The following is a 16253-nucleotide window of genomic DNA, read 5'->3' on the forward strand; positions in this document are numbered from 1 at the left end:
CTTTAATAGATGAAACTTTAGAGATGGGAAGCCCACAAGTAGAACTCGGGACATATGAATTTATGGAAGATACTAATGAAAATAATTCAGACCTATTTTTCAATCCTCAAGAAGAAGATCATCATGTTCCAAAAATTGGTCAAGAGTTTGAATCACTTGAGGATGCCTATAACTTCTATAACAACTATGCAAAACAAGCGGGATTTAGTATTCGAAGTTATTGTCAACAAAAGAGTAAAACTTATAATGAGATCTTAAGAAAAGAATATGTGTGCTACAAAGAGGGAGTATATTCCAAAGAAGTTTCTAATGGAAGTGACAGGCGGCGAGGTGTAGTACGAAGTGGGTGTGAGGCTAAGATTGTGTTTTTGAAGGTAAGAGAAGGAACAAAATACATAATTTCTAACTTTGTGGAGGGCCACAATCATGCTTTGACAGCCCCTCAAATGGTACATTTGTTGAGATCGCATCGTAAAATTTCTGAAGTTAATAAAGCATTGCCACAACGATTTGGTGATGTTAATATCCCAACACATCAACAATTTAGTCTTCTTGAAGTGCAAGCAGGAGGGATGCAAAACATTGGATATACAAAGAAAGATTTATATAACTACAAAAGACAATTGCAGAGAACGATGAAAGGGCATGATGCACAGATGTTGAGTGAGCATTTTATTGGTGAGCAAGCAAAAAATCAATCTTTCTTTTTTATGATAGAGGCTGACAATGATGATAGGCTTAAACATTGTTTTTGGGTTGATCCAACATCTAGAAGAGCTTATAAGTTTTATGGTGATGTGGTTGTATTTGATACCACTTACAATACTAATCAGTATGGTATGGTATTTGCCCTATTGGTAGGAGTTAATAACCATGGTCAAACTGTTCTTTTTGGTTGTGGGTTCTTGAGCAATGAGACTATTGAGTCTTTTCTTTGGTTGTTTGAGCAATTTAAGAAAGCTATGCCTGCTGGTCCACCCAAAATAATTATTACAGATCAAGATCCAGCAATGGGAAATGCTATTTCACAAGCTTTTCCAAGTGTGTTTCATAGATATTGCATTTGGCACATTCTGGATAAGTTTTCTCAAAAGATAAACACTTGCATTTATAAGGATGAAAATAGAGAACTTCAAAGTTGTGTGTGGGAATCAGACACAAAGGAAGAATTTGAGTCAAAGTGGATGGATGTGGTCCACAAAGGTAAACTAAATGATGATGAGTGGCTATCTTCAATCTATAGAATACGTTCAAGATGGGTGTCAGCATATGTGAAAGATATTTTTTCAGCAGGAATGTCAAGTAGCCAACGAGTAGAGGGTGTTCATGCATTTTTCAAGCTCTATATTTCACCCAATATCAATAATCGTTCTGTGAAGTAATAGTCGTGGAAAGCATCGGATGAAGGCATAGGGAAGAAGGTCTTGAAGTGGAAAAAAGAAACAGAGAGAGGTTGGTAGATTGGAGGTGTACGCGCGGGAATTTTGGCTCTTACCAAAAGACTGAAACCCTTCTCAATGATGTTTTAAATCTAGAGTGTACAAGGCATCTAATGGTCACAAATAGAAGTTCGCATCCACTCCGCACACTTGGACTTCGCAATAGAGAAGGTCCTATATATATATATATATATATATATATATATAGTCATGATCATGGACACACAAAAAATCACACATGTTGTGCACTTTTTCAATCGTTAGATCTTTCATAATCCAACGGTTCAGCAATTATCATTTGCAAAAATTATTTATTTATTTACAGAGACATGAAGTTACAGCACAGTTCCCCACCCAATCTCCCCTTATCTCTCTCTCCCTCCCTCCCTCCCTCTGAACTCTGCTACTCATGAGAACTTGCCGGAAAACAAATGGAACCGACCAAAAGATCAACAAAACTCCACATTGGTCCTCTAACCATTTTATCCCTCTCGTGGCACTTATGCATCCTTCCTCAAAAAAACAAACAAAAAGAAGCACATGTCCTAAAGTTTATTAAATATTTTAAAAGAAATGATAACACATACAAATGCAATCCTAGCCATTGAAACTTATTTAATCCAATGGTTTAAAAAGTGTGTCAAAATGATTATTCTCACATTACAACAATACTAATTAAACAAAACTCGACTTTAATATTTAGATTTTGGAATTGAAACTGATTATTTTGGCAATAGAATAAAAAATGATTATTCTTACAATAGAATTGAAACTGATTATTTTGACAATAGAATTGAAACTGATTATTCTCACAACAGAAAGGCAACAATACCAATTAAACTAAACTCAAACCTTCCTTAATTAGCACTTAGTGCTACATGACCCTTGGATTTACAGAAGCATATTTAAGCAGCTCTGGGTTGCTTTCAAAATGCTCCATGATTTCTTCACTCACACTCACCAATGCTTCTATTCCCTTGCCATCTCTTTTATCAAAATTACCCTCCCTAACCTAAACCCATCACACACTTTTATGTTCACACCCCATCACTTGTTATTCAAATAACATAATAAATCTATTTTAAAATTTCATGTGTTCTACACTGACCTCCGCAGAACTTATTCGTAAACCTTATCAGATCTGCAAACCCTAAGGATTCGACAACCTCCACCAAAACACCATCAGTTCTGCAGTACAACTCGACTGAAATTTTGTATGGTTAAAATATCACCGAAACTCCAAGGTCGTGAAAAACGGCAAGGTTAACCCCTCAATTTTGAGTTTTAATGTTATGTTTATAAGTGATATTTTCAGACAAAAAGAAGAAGAAAAACAAACAAAAAGAAGCACATGTCCTAAAGTTTATTAAATGTTTTAAAAGAATTGATAACTCATACAAATGGAATCCTAGCCATTGAAACTTATTTAATCCAATAGTTTAAAAAGTGTGTCAAAATGATTATTCTCACATTACAACAATACTAATTAAACAAAACTCAACTTTAATATTTAGATTTTGGAATTGAAACTGATTATTTTGACAATAGAATTGAAACTGATTATTCTGACAATAGAATTGAAACTGATTATTTTGACAACAGAATCACAACAATACCAATTGAACTAAACTCAGACCTTCCTTAATTAGCACTTAGTGCTACATGACCCTTGGATTTACGGAAGCATATTTAAGCAGCTCCGGGTTGCTTTCAAAATGTTCCATGATTTCTTCACTCACACTCACCAATGCTTCTATTCCCTTGCCATCTCTTTTATCAATAAAAATAACCAAATCCTTAATTCCAGTGCTAGGAATGCTCACCCATGCCGGCTTTCCCCATCCGAAATCAGCTTCATAAAAAGGAAACCTACACCAACTTCCAGAGCATAAATGGTACATGTCAACATTCCCTCTCAACTTTCCATATTCTTGATCCCTTTTCCATGCCTCATTAGAATCAAATGGTAGTTTTGTAGGATAAGTTGCGTTCTGTTGTTCAATCCCCTTCCTGAGTTTGGCAACCAAGTCTTTTAGATCTATCGTCTCATCATCACTCTCTTCTTGACCTTTTAATAACGACGGTGTAGCGATGACGAATATAATACCAACAGCGTTCCCACCCAAGGTTTGTGACATGGGTGGCTCAAACCTTCTACGCAAGTCCATAGCTAGTTTGAACGAAGATGGTCTTGATCCCAATGGTATGTTTGATGATTTGGATAATGCTTCCATAGCACATTTCCAAATGAGTGCTGAAAGTACGAGGACACGAGTCGGTGCATGAGGTGCCAATGCGCTGGCCAAATTTGATTGGAGGGTGGCAATCTTTGGGGCATCAAAAACAAACCTCTTTGTTATGTACTTGATGTCCAGCAGCTCGGGTGGTGATGGTGATGGCTGTGATGAGTTTAAGAAATCTAGTGGTGGAAAATAAGACGCAGCATTAAATTTTGGAACCATGAAGTGTACCTGATGATTGTCACCACCATCAAGTGCTGTTTTGGCCCAACAACTGATGAAGGTGCTAGCTGTGGTTCCATCAACAATCCTATGTGACATTTTCAACCCTATTGCTATTCCTCCACAGTCGAACAAGTTGGCTTGCACAGCAAGCAACGGGAGCCTCGTGGAAACACCATCACCATCACCATCAGCTTGACCAATTGCTGGGACGAGCCCTGTTAGCATCTCGGGATCTGGGTGTTCAAAAATCTGCGATAAGGAACATTTGACTCGGGCCGTCACGAACTCAGCTCCATCGTCAGTGCATTGGATCATGTCATGGCCTTTACTCCATCTTCCTGCTAAGGGGTAGAAGTGAGTGAGAGTTTTGGCTAAAGACTGAATTAGATGCTGACAATAATCTCTCTTCTTCATCCTCATGGCCGCCACGTCTCCTGAACCATTAACATTATTGTTGGCGGCATAGAAAAGAAGCGTTGGGGGGTAAACGTGACAAGGAATCATCTGATCAAAAACAGAGAGCTGTATGGTTCTCAAGGGATGAGGAGTTGGGGATGATGGTTTGACTGTTTGCCTCTCAATGATTTCAACGTTGATCAAGTCTGGGGCCATCTTACTTTGTTAGCGACAGGCTATGCCTACCTCCAAAGCAATATGACTTTTTTCTGAAGGCTATATCAAGTGTGTGGCCATCTAACTGCTCTTTATAGGCAAAAGAAAGGATCTGCATGGAATACCAACGTACTTTCTCCGTGAGATTTAAAGAAAGCCAGACTATTACTTTAGATTTGTCCTAGGATTATTAACTAAACTGCATTATATGCCACCTACCTTCATATTTTATTTATAATTTATTTTCAAATATGTCATTAACTACATTAATTATAATTAATACTTCTTATTAATAACATATCAATCACCCCATTTAGTTTAATTGACATTCCCCCTACACATCGCCCATTTATTTTGGTTGGCATTACTTCCATAACCCATGTTATCAACTTCTTCTGTGAGTGATTAGTTTAGTTAGGTGGAATTTTATGAAGACGAGAGACTTGTAGTTTTGATTGGTGGCTCTAGCTCAGAGATTCTTCCGACCATAAAAAAAGCTGCTAGATTCTTTTAGCTAGGTTGCTCATAGTATAGTTTGTTTAGGTGGGATTTTATGAAGACGAGAGACTTGTAGTTTTGATTGGTGGCTCTAGCTCAGAGATACTTCCGACCACAAAAAAAGCTGCTAGATTCTTTTAGCTAGGTTGCTCATAGTATAGTTTGTTTAGGTGGGATTTTATGAAGACGAGAGACATTTAGTTTTGATTAGTGGCTATAGCTCTGGGATTCTTCCACCAGAAAAAAAGCAGAGAATATATATATATATATATATATTCTGTGAGTGATTAGTTTATTTAGGTGGGACTTTATGAGACTTGTAGTTTTGATAGTTTGCTCTTCCTATGGCCCCATAGATCGGAGAGTCTGCAGACAAAAAAAAAAGGCTGACAGATTATTTTGTCTAGGATTTAAAGGCTCTCATATACAAGAGTTGCTAGATGGGGATTCTTTATTGGTTTATTAATATGTTAGGTGGGATTTAAATGCCTGCCGACAGATTCTGTCAGGACATAACCAGATTTCTTTTGCCGACATATACAATATACATAACGTTGTATAGGAAAATGGATATGTTCTTATGAATAGTGGTAAGTTGCAGGAAAGATGACAGCAACAGTCTCACAACACAACTTCGACTACGATTAGTTCCTGTCTATAAGTTTTTACTTTCCAAATGCGAATGGACTACCATTCATCATGCCCAGAAAAACAGAGAAGTTCATCAAATAAATTTTTAATGATAATACCAGAACACATAGCCTGTTACCTCAGATATGACAGCCTGAGAAACTCCAATTCTATCTCCAACTAACAAGTAACTAATTGAGTAAAGAGAAACTATTGAGTAAGTTTGGTTTATGCTATCAACGAATGAATTTTTTTTGGCAGATTGGAGAGACTAGTCAGCTAGTGGGCTTTGGATCATGTCTTTTAAAGAGAACTAGCAAATAAGTTTGGCTTATGCTTGTTATTATTAGGCCGCAAGAATTAATAAGGAAATTTAAGACATTATGTATTCTTCTTGTGGAACCGTATGTTTCTAATATTTGTTTCACTATTTTGTTAGAATGGAATCACATTCCTATATTGTCAAAATTAAACATTGTTACATTGTCATCTTGTATGTTTCAAAACTGTCGTATACGTGACCGTCGTCCCTTACTCAAGATCCCAAAATTTTCAAGTAAATTAAACTAAAATTTCATTTAATGGCATCAAAATAATTACATGGTCTCCTATACAGTAATATTAAATACATGTTTTTGTTTCACGTAATCTTAAAAAATGACAAATTATCTCAAGAATTAACAACTTGTAAACAATAATCTCCTATTTAATTGTTGAATTTACATGAAGCATCATCCCTTTTACTCTTGCAGCTGCTCTAGCGAATGATGCAAATCCATTGTGGATCCTTGACGATTTAGGATAGTTTTTCCTCGGGTTTTGAGGAGTTTTAAGTTTCCTATTCATTGTATGATTGTACTAAAGTCCTATGGTCTATAAATAGGCATTTTAGTGCTAGGGTTTTCTCTAACAAGTGCAAGAGAGAAAACAAGGGCTTCAAATTAGGTTTGAGCCAGGGTGAGAGAGAAGAGAGCTAGGGTTTGTGAGAGAGCAAATGGGGTTCTTCATTGTAACCCAAGGGGTTCTTTCATACTGGTGAGTTTCTTGAGGATCACCAGAGAGGACGTAGGCACAACGCCGAAACTTTATAAATTCTTGTGTTCTTTGTGTGTATGTTTACTTTTGGGTTGGTGAGTATGCTTTTTCTTTGCGTGGCTTATGTGTAGTATTTGTGTAGTCCATCAACGACAAGGTCTTGAAGTGTTTGCGCACAACAATCCTGTCTACCAAATGGGGCCTTAAACTTCACGTGTGGTCTTGTTTTGCCTTCACCTTTGAAAGTTGAAACCCTCTTCGCTCTTAATGGAAGGATGGCCAAGATCAAATCCTTATACTACTAAAAAAAAATTGGCAACAGTTACTATTATTTGGTGACATATGATGACTAATGCTGGGGTAACTAATTCTGGACTATTATTTGGTGACATTTGGTGACTAATACTGGACTATTATTTGGTGACATTTGGTGACTAATGCTAGGGTTACCAAAGCTAGTTACCTCAGCACTAGTCACCAAATGTCACCAAATCAAGGGCGGACCTATGTGAGGGTTGTAGTGGGCTCCAGCCCAGTCCTATTTTTTAGAGTAGGCCTAATTTGTAAGCCAAATTTAGATAAATCAAATTTTAGCACAAAGTTTCTCTCTATCTCTCTCCGTTTTCTCTTTCCTTTTTCTTATTTTCTTTCTCTTTCTTCTTTAATCCCTTCGCCTCTTCTTTCTTTTCTCTCTCATTTCTCCCTTCTTTTTCTTTCTTCTCTCTATTTTCTTGTTCTTCTTCTTTGTCTCCACCACTTTTCTTTTCTCTTTCTTTCCTTTTGTCTTCTCTATTTGTTTCTCTTTTGTTTTATTAAGTCTCTGTTTCTCTCTTCTTCTTTTCCATGCGTTTCTTTGTTTACGCATTGATGGTGGTTTTTTGTTGTGATGAAGATGTTGAATAGGTCGTTTGACCAGCTTGAGCATGTGGATGTTTTGGTGGAGGATCCGACTGTAGTCCGAATCACATAGGTTTCCAAAAAAAAATTTGGCCCACCCCTGTAAAAAATCCTAGATCTGCCATTGCACCAAATAATGGTGACTGTGGCCACTTTTTTTATTTTTATTTTTTGGTAGTGTGCTCTCTAAGTTTCGTGAATATTTTTGGAATTGCGATAGCCATTCCGCCCATTTCGTCGAGATAAACAAGACGTATTCTATTATAACTCGTCCCGGCCAAGAAAAAAAGCGCAGCGCCAATAAATCAGTGAGAGATTGTTTGTAAAGTGGCTCCGACTGACGGTTAGGATCAACCTTTGATGTCCCCAACTTTAGAACAAATGGCTAGGATAACAGCTAGACGTATACTATAAAGACTAATCCTTGGCCACGAAAAAAAAAGAGTATTTTCCAAAGATTGCACATCAGAGTGAAAATGATTATTCTCACATATTATGACAATACTAATTACACTAAACTCGACTTTAATACTTAGATTTTGGAATATTATTCTCACAATAGAATTGAAAATGATTATTCTGACAACAGAATCACAACATTAGCAATTAGACTAAACTCAGACCTTCCTTAATTAGCACTTAGTGCTACATGACCCTTGGATTTACAGAAGCATATTTACGCAGCTCCGGGTTGCTTTCAAAATGCTCCATGATTTCTTCACTCACACTCAACATTGCTTCTATTCCCTTGCCATCTCTTGTATCAATCAAAATAACCAAATTCTTAAGTCCAATACTTGGAATGCTCACCCATGCCGGCTTTCCCCATCCGAAATTAGCTTCATAAAAAGGAAACCTACACCAACTTCCAGGGCATAAATGGTACATGTCAACATTCCCTGTCAACTTTTGACATTCTTGATCCCATTGCCATGCCTTAATAGAATCAAATGGTAGTTTTGCAGGATAAGCTTCTTTCTGCTGTTCAAGCCCTTTCCTGAGTTTGGCAACCAAGTCTTTTAGATCTATCGTCTCATCATCACTCTCTTCCTGCCCTTTTAATAACGATGGTGTAGCGATGACTACTAAATTAGCAACAACGTTCCCACCCAAGTTTTGTGGGAAGGGTGGCTCAAATCGTCTGCGCAAGTCCATAGCCATTTTGAACGAAGATGGTCTTGACCCCAATGGTATGTTTGATGATTTGGATGATGCTTCCATAGCACATTTCCAAATGAGTGCTGAAACTACGAGGACACGTGTCGGTGCATGAGGTGCCGTTGCAATGGACAAATGTGATTGGAGGGTGGCAATCCTTGAGGCATCAAACACAAACCTCTTTGTTATGTACTTGATGCCCTCCAGGTTGGGTGGAGATGGCTGTGATAAGTTTAAGAAATCTAGTGGTGGAAAATAAGACGCAGCATCAAATTTTGGGACCATGAAGGGTGCCTGATCATCGTGACAATCATCAAGGGCTGTTTTGGCCCAACAACTGATGAGGGCGCTAGATGTGGTGCCATCAACAGCCCTATGTGAAAAATTCAACCCTATTGCCATTCCTCCACACTCGAACAAGTTGGCTTGCACCGCAAGCAACGGGAGCCTAGTGGCAACACCGTCACCATCAGGTTGACCAATTGCTGGGACAAGCCCTGTTAGCATCTCGAGATCTGGACGTTCAAGAATCTGCGTTAAGGAACATTTGACTCGGGCCGTCACGAACTCAGCTCCATCGTCAGTGCATTGGATGATGTCATGGCCTTTACTGAGTCTTCCTGCTAAGGGGTAGAAGTGAGTGAGAGTTTTGGCTAATGACTGAAATAGATGCTGAAAACAATCTCTCTCCTTCATCCTCGTGGCCACCATGTCTGTAGAAGCAGCTCCACCTCCTGAACCATTAATATTACTGTTGGCGGCATAGAAGAGAATCGTTGGGAAGTAAACGTGACTAGGAAGCATCTGATCCAAAACAGAGAGCTGTAGGGTTCTCAAGGGATGAGGAGTTGGGGATGATGGTTTGACTGTTTGCCTCTCAATGATTTCAACCTTGATCAAGTCTGTGGCCATCTTACTTTGTACGCTATGGGCTATATCTCGCTAGAAACTAATATGACTGTTTGCTATATATCAAGTCTCTGGCCATCTTACTTTCTTTATAGGCAAGAGAAAGGATCTTCATGGAATAACGATCGAGAGAGTCTTACAATTCTTGTGTGAGTGATTAGTTTAGTTAGGTGGGATTTTATGAAGACGAGACTTGTAGTTTTGATTGGTGGCTCTAGCTCAGAGATTCTGCCTACCAAATTAAAGCTGCCAGATTCTTTTAGCTTGGCTTATAGTATAGTATAATGTGTTACATGTGCTAGGTGGGAATTAATGAAGACGATCTGCGACTTACAATTTTGGGTGGGTTATTAATGTGTTAGAGCATCCACAATGATGCTCTCTATTTCTTAGCTAAAATTTAGCTAAAAATATAAGAAAGCTATTTTAAGAGCTCTCTACAAAATTTCAACTCCAACCATACTCCCTAATTTAGAGAGTCATAAATGCTATAACTCTTTCTTGATTGGTCAATCTCCATTAAAAAATAAAATAAAAAATAGTTAGCATTAAATAAAGGTTTGAAATACTCATTCAATAAAGCAACATTAAATTATAGGGAGCCACTAGGAGTTAATTCTCTCTCCTCAGATTTAGGAGCTCATAGAGGACTCCCTATTTTAGGAGGTAGATAGGGAGCGTGGTTGGAGTTGCATTTTTACGATTCCTCCCTAAAATTTGTCTAATGAGGTAGTTTAGGGAGCCCATTGTGGATACTCTTAAGTGGAATTTAAATACTTACGGACATATTCTCTCAGGTCATAATCATAAATTGACGGCGAAGGATTTGCAATTGTTTTTGGCTGTCATCTCACCCTTATAAAACAAGAAAATGATATTTTCAAAACGATTTCTGATTTGTGCTTTAAGTTAGGAAAAAAAAGAAGAAGATGTTTTCAACCTTCTCATGGCAAAAGTGAAAACACGGAAAATGGCTACGAGTACGATCAAAAATAAAAGAATAATGCTACTCTTACCACATTTGTATACCACATCTTTATACCATCTTATATGACAGCTGAGGTGGACAGCCACATCAATTAAAATTATTTGATATTTTCTTTTATTTTATGATTTATTCAAGTATTTGTTTTTCTAATTGCCTTAATTAAAATACACTTCATTGATTTAATTGATGTGGCATATAATATGAATATGCCACATCATGTGGTATAGAAATGTGGGATAAAAATGTGATAAGTGTAGCATTACTCAAAATAAAAATAAAACACGACATACAACTCGCCCTTCGTCCCATCTGTGTTTATCTATGGGTCTTCATTTATCAGCTGTTCAGTGAAACAATGCCCAACATAACTGATACGTACAGCCCTCTTCTCTATGAATATCAAGATCTTCATTTATTTGTGTAAATTTCCACACATCAGCATATTATCAAGATCTTCATCTTCTCTCTAAAATTCTAGTTGTTGATTTATTATGGGTTGCACGCATTTTGATCAGTTTATTATTGGACTTATATATCCTTTGAGAGCTGGGACTTAAGGGAAGATGGGGTTGAGGTTTTTATTTTATTTTAAATAATGTTCTCTAAATAAAATTCTAGTTTTTTTCTTCTACATTATAATGTTGTTCTAATTTTTACATATTTTTTTTATTTCTAGAGGGCACATTAACAAAAAAATGCCTTTAAAAAATAGTGCACATATAAATTTCATGGTGAATTTTAATAAAAGTTATATTGAAGAATACAAGTCCACATCGGAACCTTGATTAAATAAAATACAATATATAATGAATGGTTCTATTACTAATGTTATTGAGGCCTTTTGCTATAAAATATCATACCTATTGGGCTTTATAAGTGGTTAAGTTGGGGACAATATTGGTGTTGTTAGTAGTATGCCAATGACTCATCTCTCTGAAATTTAACATGGTATCAAATGGTTGATTGACTAGGCTTGAATTGAGCATTTACCCTTACCAAATATACAGTGTTCACATGTTGGGCCTTTTACCAAATATATGGTGTTCACATATTGGGCTTGAATCCCTACCCCTTACCCAATATGTGGTGTTCACGTGTTGGGCTTAAATGATTGACTATGATGTGGACTTGGCTCCACGTGTGGCCCACTATATGGTGATCCCCAGCGGCCCACTACTCGATATTGTTCCCAACGTTACTACCTACAAAGCCCAGTAGGTGTGAGGTTTTATCACAAAAGGTCTCGGTGTTATTAGTAGTAGAATCATTTGTATTTTATTTAATCAAGTTTCCGATGCGGGACTCATATTCTTCAACAAGTTAAAAATTGTTTGTTGAAGTTTTTATTTAATTGTACTACCAACACGTTTTCACGGTTTTCATTTTCATAAGATGTTTTTTTTAAATTAAGCTACCAGATACATTTTTGAATCCTGAAAATGCAAATTCATTTTCTACTTTTCATTTTTTGAAAACATTCTCTAAAAATATTATCAGATGGGCCCTAAAAGAATACCACGTATTGATATTCTTTCATTATTGTATCAATACGGGGCATATTGGTTTAAGATGAGAGTTTCACTAAAACACCCAAAATGGAGGTTGAAATTATAAAAAAACCCAACACCCAAAACACTTTATAAACACACCCAAAACCCATCATTACACACACTCAAAACCCATTTATAAACACACCCAAAAAGTTGACTTTGGGATTGATTTTAGGTGCGTTTCTATATTTAAATAGTGCTTGGGTTTTTTTATAAATACATGTCTAGGATTGGGTTTATTTATAAATTTGTATTTAAATTATTGCTTTATAAAAAAGAAGTAACAATTCCAAGAACTATTAGGATTTATCATTTCTCATTATATTTCAAGTCAAGATACATGACTCAACTGCTACGACTTCTTCTATTGGAAACAAGTTCATCTTTTCCCAATGAGCGAAAACTTGTCACTTCATGGTGTTCACATTCACAACAAAAGCTCAAGTGTTTAATCACCAAAGAACCGCCGAAGACTCATTGGAAAGGAAAGGAAAGGAAAATAGCCTGTCCAAAGTATCCTCTGTCCAAAATACTCAGTCTAAGTCTAGCTAGTTATTTCTTTTTTGGAGGTTGAAGACTGTGATTGTGTGACCAAACTAGTGCAAGATTTTGGTGATGTTTGAATTTTCCAAGGCCAGTTTATAGGAAAGTGATCACATCGGTAATTATGAAAAGAAGGCGGTTTCTTATAATGGCTTTTCTTTATTTTCAAAATTTTGTGTACCAAAAAATGTTCGAGGGTTTTTAACTAATAAGGACATGTAAGCAGATATAAAGTTAGTCAAGTTGGTTAGAGCAGATGTGCTCCTCACTCTGCATCTGAATTTGAATCCCCCTCTCTATAGTTTGGATTAGTTTAAAATAGATTCTCACTTATAAATAAGGGAGCTAATTTTTCCACTTCTATTTTGTCCACTTATACTCCCTTTATTAGAAATTGTACATTCCCACTTATCTTTTGCCACTTACATTCACTTTTTTGTTCTAATAAAAAGTATTAAAAAACAAAAGAAAGTGTAAGTGAACAAAAAGGGAATAGGAAAATCAGCACCCATAAAAAATAAAATAAAAAAAGCAAAAATAAAGAATTGTAAGGTTTTTAAGATAACACTAACACGAACCTTTTGACATTTGGGGGTTTCATCTGGGGACTAGTTGTGATTAGATTCTTCATCATGAATATGATGAGCCGGAGCCTTGGGAATATAATGAGCACTAGAAAATAGATCCACAGGCTCAGAATTAGCAATTTTGCCTCCCTCAAGAGACGTCCCATGCTTGTATTATGTAACCCTCACAGCCTCATCCTCGTTTAGCTTCGCTTGTGAAGTCCTATACTTCATGTAATCTTTTCTCTTCGCCATTTTCACTACATGAGCTAACCCTGTGTACGGTTTTCATATGCTTTCATTTAATTTATAAGCTCTGCTTTGAATCAATACGTGGCAGATTGGCTTAAGATGGGAGTGATAAGCGTATAATTAAACTGGACACGTGGTCTTGCTTCTGCCTTCACCTGTGAAACCCTCTTCTCTCTTGATGAATTGCCAAGATCAATCCTTACTCTGCCAAAGTCAAAAATCTTAATGGTCAAGATCAAGCTTTGATATCCCTCAACTTTAGAACAAATGGCTAAGATCAATTCTCACACATCAACTTTAGAATAAATAAGACGCATGCGTGTCTCAAAATTTGCACTCTCTTTCTGTCATCTCTTCTTCCTCTTTATTTTTTCCAAACCTTCATATCTCTCCTCCCTTTCTTCCCTCTTCTCAATCATTTTTTAATCCTCTTCTCTCTCTCTCGCTGGCCGATTTATTAATGAAGATGAGATGGATTTGAGGTGAGGAAGACGAGGCAACAAAAGTTTTATTGTGTATTTGTTCCTCTGCTGGAAAAAAATGTAAGAAAATAGTTGGGCTTAGTATCCGGTCCAAACTGAAAAAACCAGAACTGAACCGGATTTGAATCGGCCTGAGTTGGTTCGGATATTCTTTTCAGGTTTCATAAAAACAGGACCGAACTGGCCCGATGAACAGTGATAAGTTTCGATATCAGATTTGAGTAAGAACAGGTTCAAACTGGACCTTGCCCACCCCTAAATAAACTAATGCTTGGTATCAAGTTATATAAGATCATAATGCCATCTCTAGTCATAGGATTAATTTGAGATTTGCTGTGAGAGAAATCAGTTATAAAGGAAAACAGTTTAGTGTTTGGTAAACTAAATAGTAAAATTGCTGTTAATACAAAAATCAATTTATGAGTGTTTGGTAAAATTATGCGTAAAAGTGCAATGATTGTGTTTAATGACAAAAAAGGACATAATGTTAACAATTTTTTTTCCTTTCTAGAGATTAGTGAAAATCACACTTTCACTTATTTTTTCGGAGCAATAACACTTTCACTTTGACTTGTACAATTCTTTTGTTAACTATGTTTCAATTATAAAGTAATGAAGTCATTATTCATATAGCAATATCTCTCCAACATACGTAATATCTCCAAATGTCATGACCAATTACAAAACTGAACATATGTCCATTAATAATTTTGTTTATATCTCCATATCCAACAGCCAATTCCAAATTAATTGTCAATTCCCATCGAGTCCCGTCGAGTATACTCCACGCCCATCATTATCAATTTCTTCTACTCTTTTAATTTCTACTCCTACTTGCTTTTATTGAATATATGCATTCCTTTTCTTTTATTTTTAAGTTAATTTAGAAATTAAAAGAGCAAAACAAATTGATGATGATTGTCTGGGAGATTTGGTCTCTTCCAGGTTTTTTTTATAAAAAAAATTATCTGAGTCTCTTCTGGTTTATGTACATGATTATGCAGTGTTTTGGGTTGCTAGTTTCATACTGTTTTCTCAAACCTTTTGGGAGTTATATAATGAAGGTTTCATTCTGTACACCAAAAAATAAATAAATAAATAAAAGAGACACATCAAAACCAAAACAGAATGACAGAGAAACATCACCAAGATATAAACTGAAAAGACGTAATAAAAACCAAAACAGAATGACATAAATATCACCCAGAAACAACCCCAAAAAAAAAGTGTGAAGTGCAGTGTGAATCCTAGAGAAAAATTATGCGGCTCATCCTTAAATCTGGGTCTTGCTAACGTTATAGAAGAAAAGTGTGAAGATATTGTTAGATGTGGGTTTTGCGAAAATTAAAGAAGAAAAGTAAAGTTTTGGTCTGTGAAAATTAAAGAAGATAAGAAGAAGAAAAAAAAATGAGGAAGGAGGAGAGATTCATAAAACGCATGGGAAAAGTACAAGGACCATGGAAGTAATATCTAAAAATTAAAGAGGTTAATTTGGGCATTTTAGGAAACTTCATTAAAACACCACTGGTTTCTCACCCGCTTTCCGCATAAGCGGAAATATAATCACCCATTTACCTGCTTCTCCAAATAGCTATCAGCGACAACAATTATGCTTGAAAGCAGATTTATGTTTCATTTACCAAACATGTAGATGGAGGACAACTTTCAAAATAAGTGATTTCTGCTCCAAATAAGCAATGCCAAATGGGCACTAAGCCTTGGTTTCTTATAATGGATTTTCTTTATTGTTATTTTCAAACTTTTGTGTACCAAAAAATGTTTGAGGGCTTTCAACTAATAAGGACATGTAAGCAGATATTGACTTAGACAAGTTGACAAGAGTGAATGCGCTCCTCACTCTGCACCCGAGTTCGAATCCCCCGCCATAATTTAGATTAGTTTAAAGTAGGTTATCGCTTGTATCAAAAAAATAATAATAATAAAGACTTGTAAGATAATTGTAGGGTTGTTTAGATAACACTAACACGAACCTCTTGATAGGTTTGCAACAAAGGAGAGCATTAAGATATCACTCTCCAAGTCCTTATTTCGATTTTAGTAAACGTGTCATTATTGTTGTAAATGGGGATGACCCATATGTTGAAAGTGAAAAACAATGTTGGAAGTGAAACACCAAGTTTTACGGAGAGTTGAAGACTTTTTGTCTCACGCACTATTTACATACAGCAAGGCGTAAATGTTATGGTTGTGAAGCCTATACCATCCATC

At 36.3% G+C, this 16253-nt stretch overlaps 2 protein-coding genes and 2 pseudogenes across 2 annotated transcripts; 1 reads left to right on the top strand and 3 right to left on the bottom strand.

The window, feature by feature from the left end:
- The first annotated feature begins 635 nt into the window (after positions 1 to 635).
- On the top strand, positions 636 to 1382 carry LOC148918688 (protein FAR1-RELATED SEQUENCE 5 pseudogene; annotated as a pseudogene).
- Positions 1383 to 2854: 1472 nt separating this feature from the next.
- On the bottom strand, positions 2855 to 4629 carry LOC103325683 (cocaine synthase-like). The gene has a single exon (XM_008227863.2). It carries the CDS (start codon positions 4514 to 4516, stop codon positions 3098 to 3100), a length of 1419 nt encoding a protein of 472 aa, XP_008226085.2. The 5' UTR covers positions 4517 to 4629; the 3' UTR covers positions 2855 to 3097.
- A 3414-nt stretch (positions 4630 to 8043) lies between these two features.
- Positions 8044 to 9729, bottom strand: LOC148918689 (akuammiline synthase 1-like). The gene has a single exon (XM_089049480.1). It carries the CDS (start codon positions 9644 to 9646, stop codon positions 8222 to 8224), a length of 1425 nt encoding a protein of 474 aa, XP_088905606.1. The 5' UTR covers positions 9647 to 9729; the 3' UTR covers positions 8044 to 8221.
- A 3603-nt stretch (positions 9730 to 13332) lies between these two features.
- LOC148918690 (SEED MATURATION PROTEIN 1-like) lies at positions 13333 to 13545 on the bottom strand (annotated as a pseudogene).
- Positions 13546 to 16253: the final 2708 nt, after the last annotated feature.

Source organism: Prunus mume, linkage group LG3, assembly GCF_029339155.1.
Source record: "Prunus mume cultivar Tortuosa linkage group LG3, ASM2933915v1, whole genome shotgun sequence".
Taxonomy (NCBI): domain Eukaryota; kingdom Viridiplantae; phylum Streptophyta; class Magnoliopsida; order Rosales; family Rosaceae; genus Prunus; species Prunus mume.

Coding starts and splice junctions, on each gene's coding strand:
- LOC103325683 (XM_008227863.2), bottom strand. CDS start 4,516: ATGGCCCCAGACTTGATCAACGTTGAAATCATTGAGAGGCAAACAGTC.
- LOC148918689 (XM_089049480.1), bottom strand. CDS start 9,646: ATGGCCACAGACTTGATCAAGGTTGAAATCATTGAGAGGCAAACAGTC.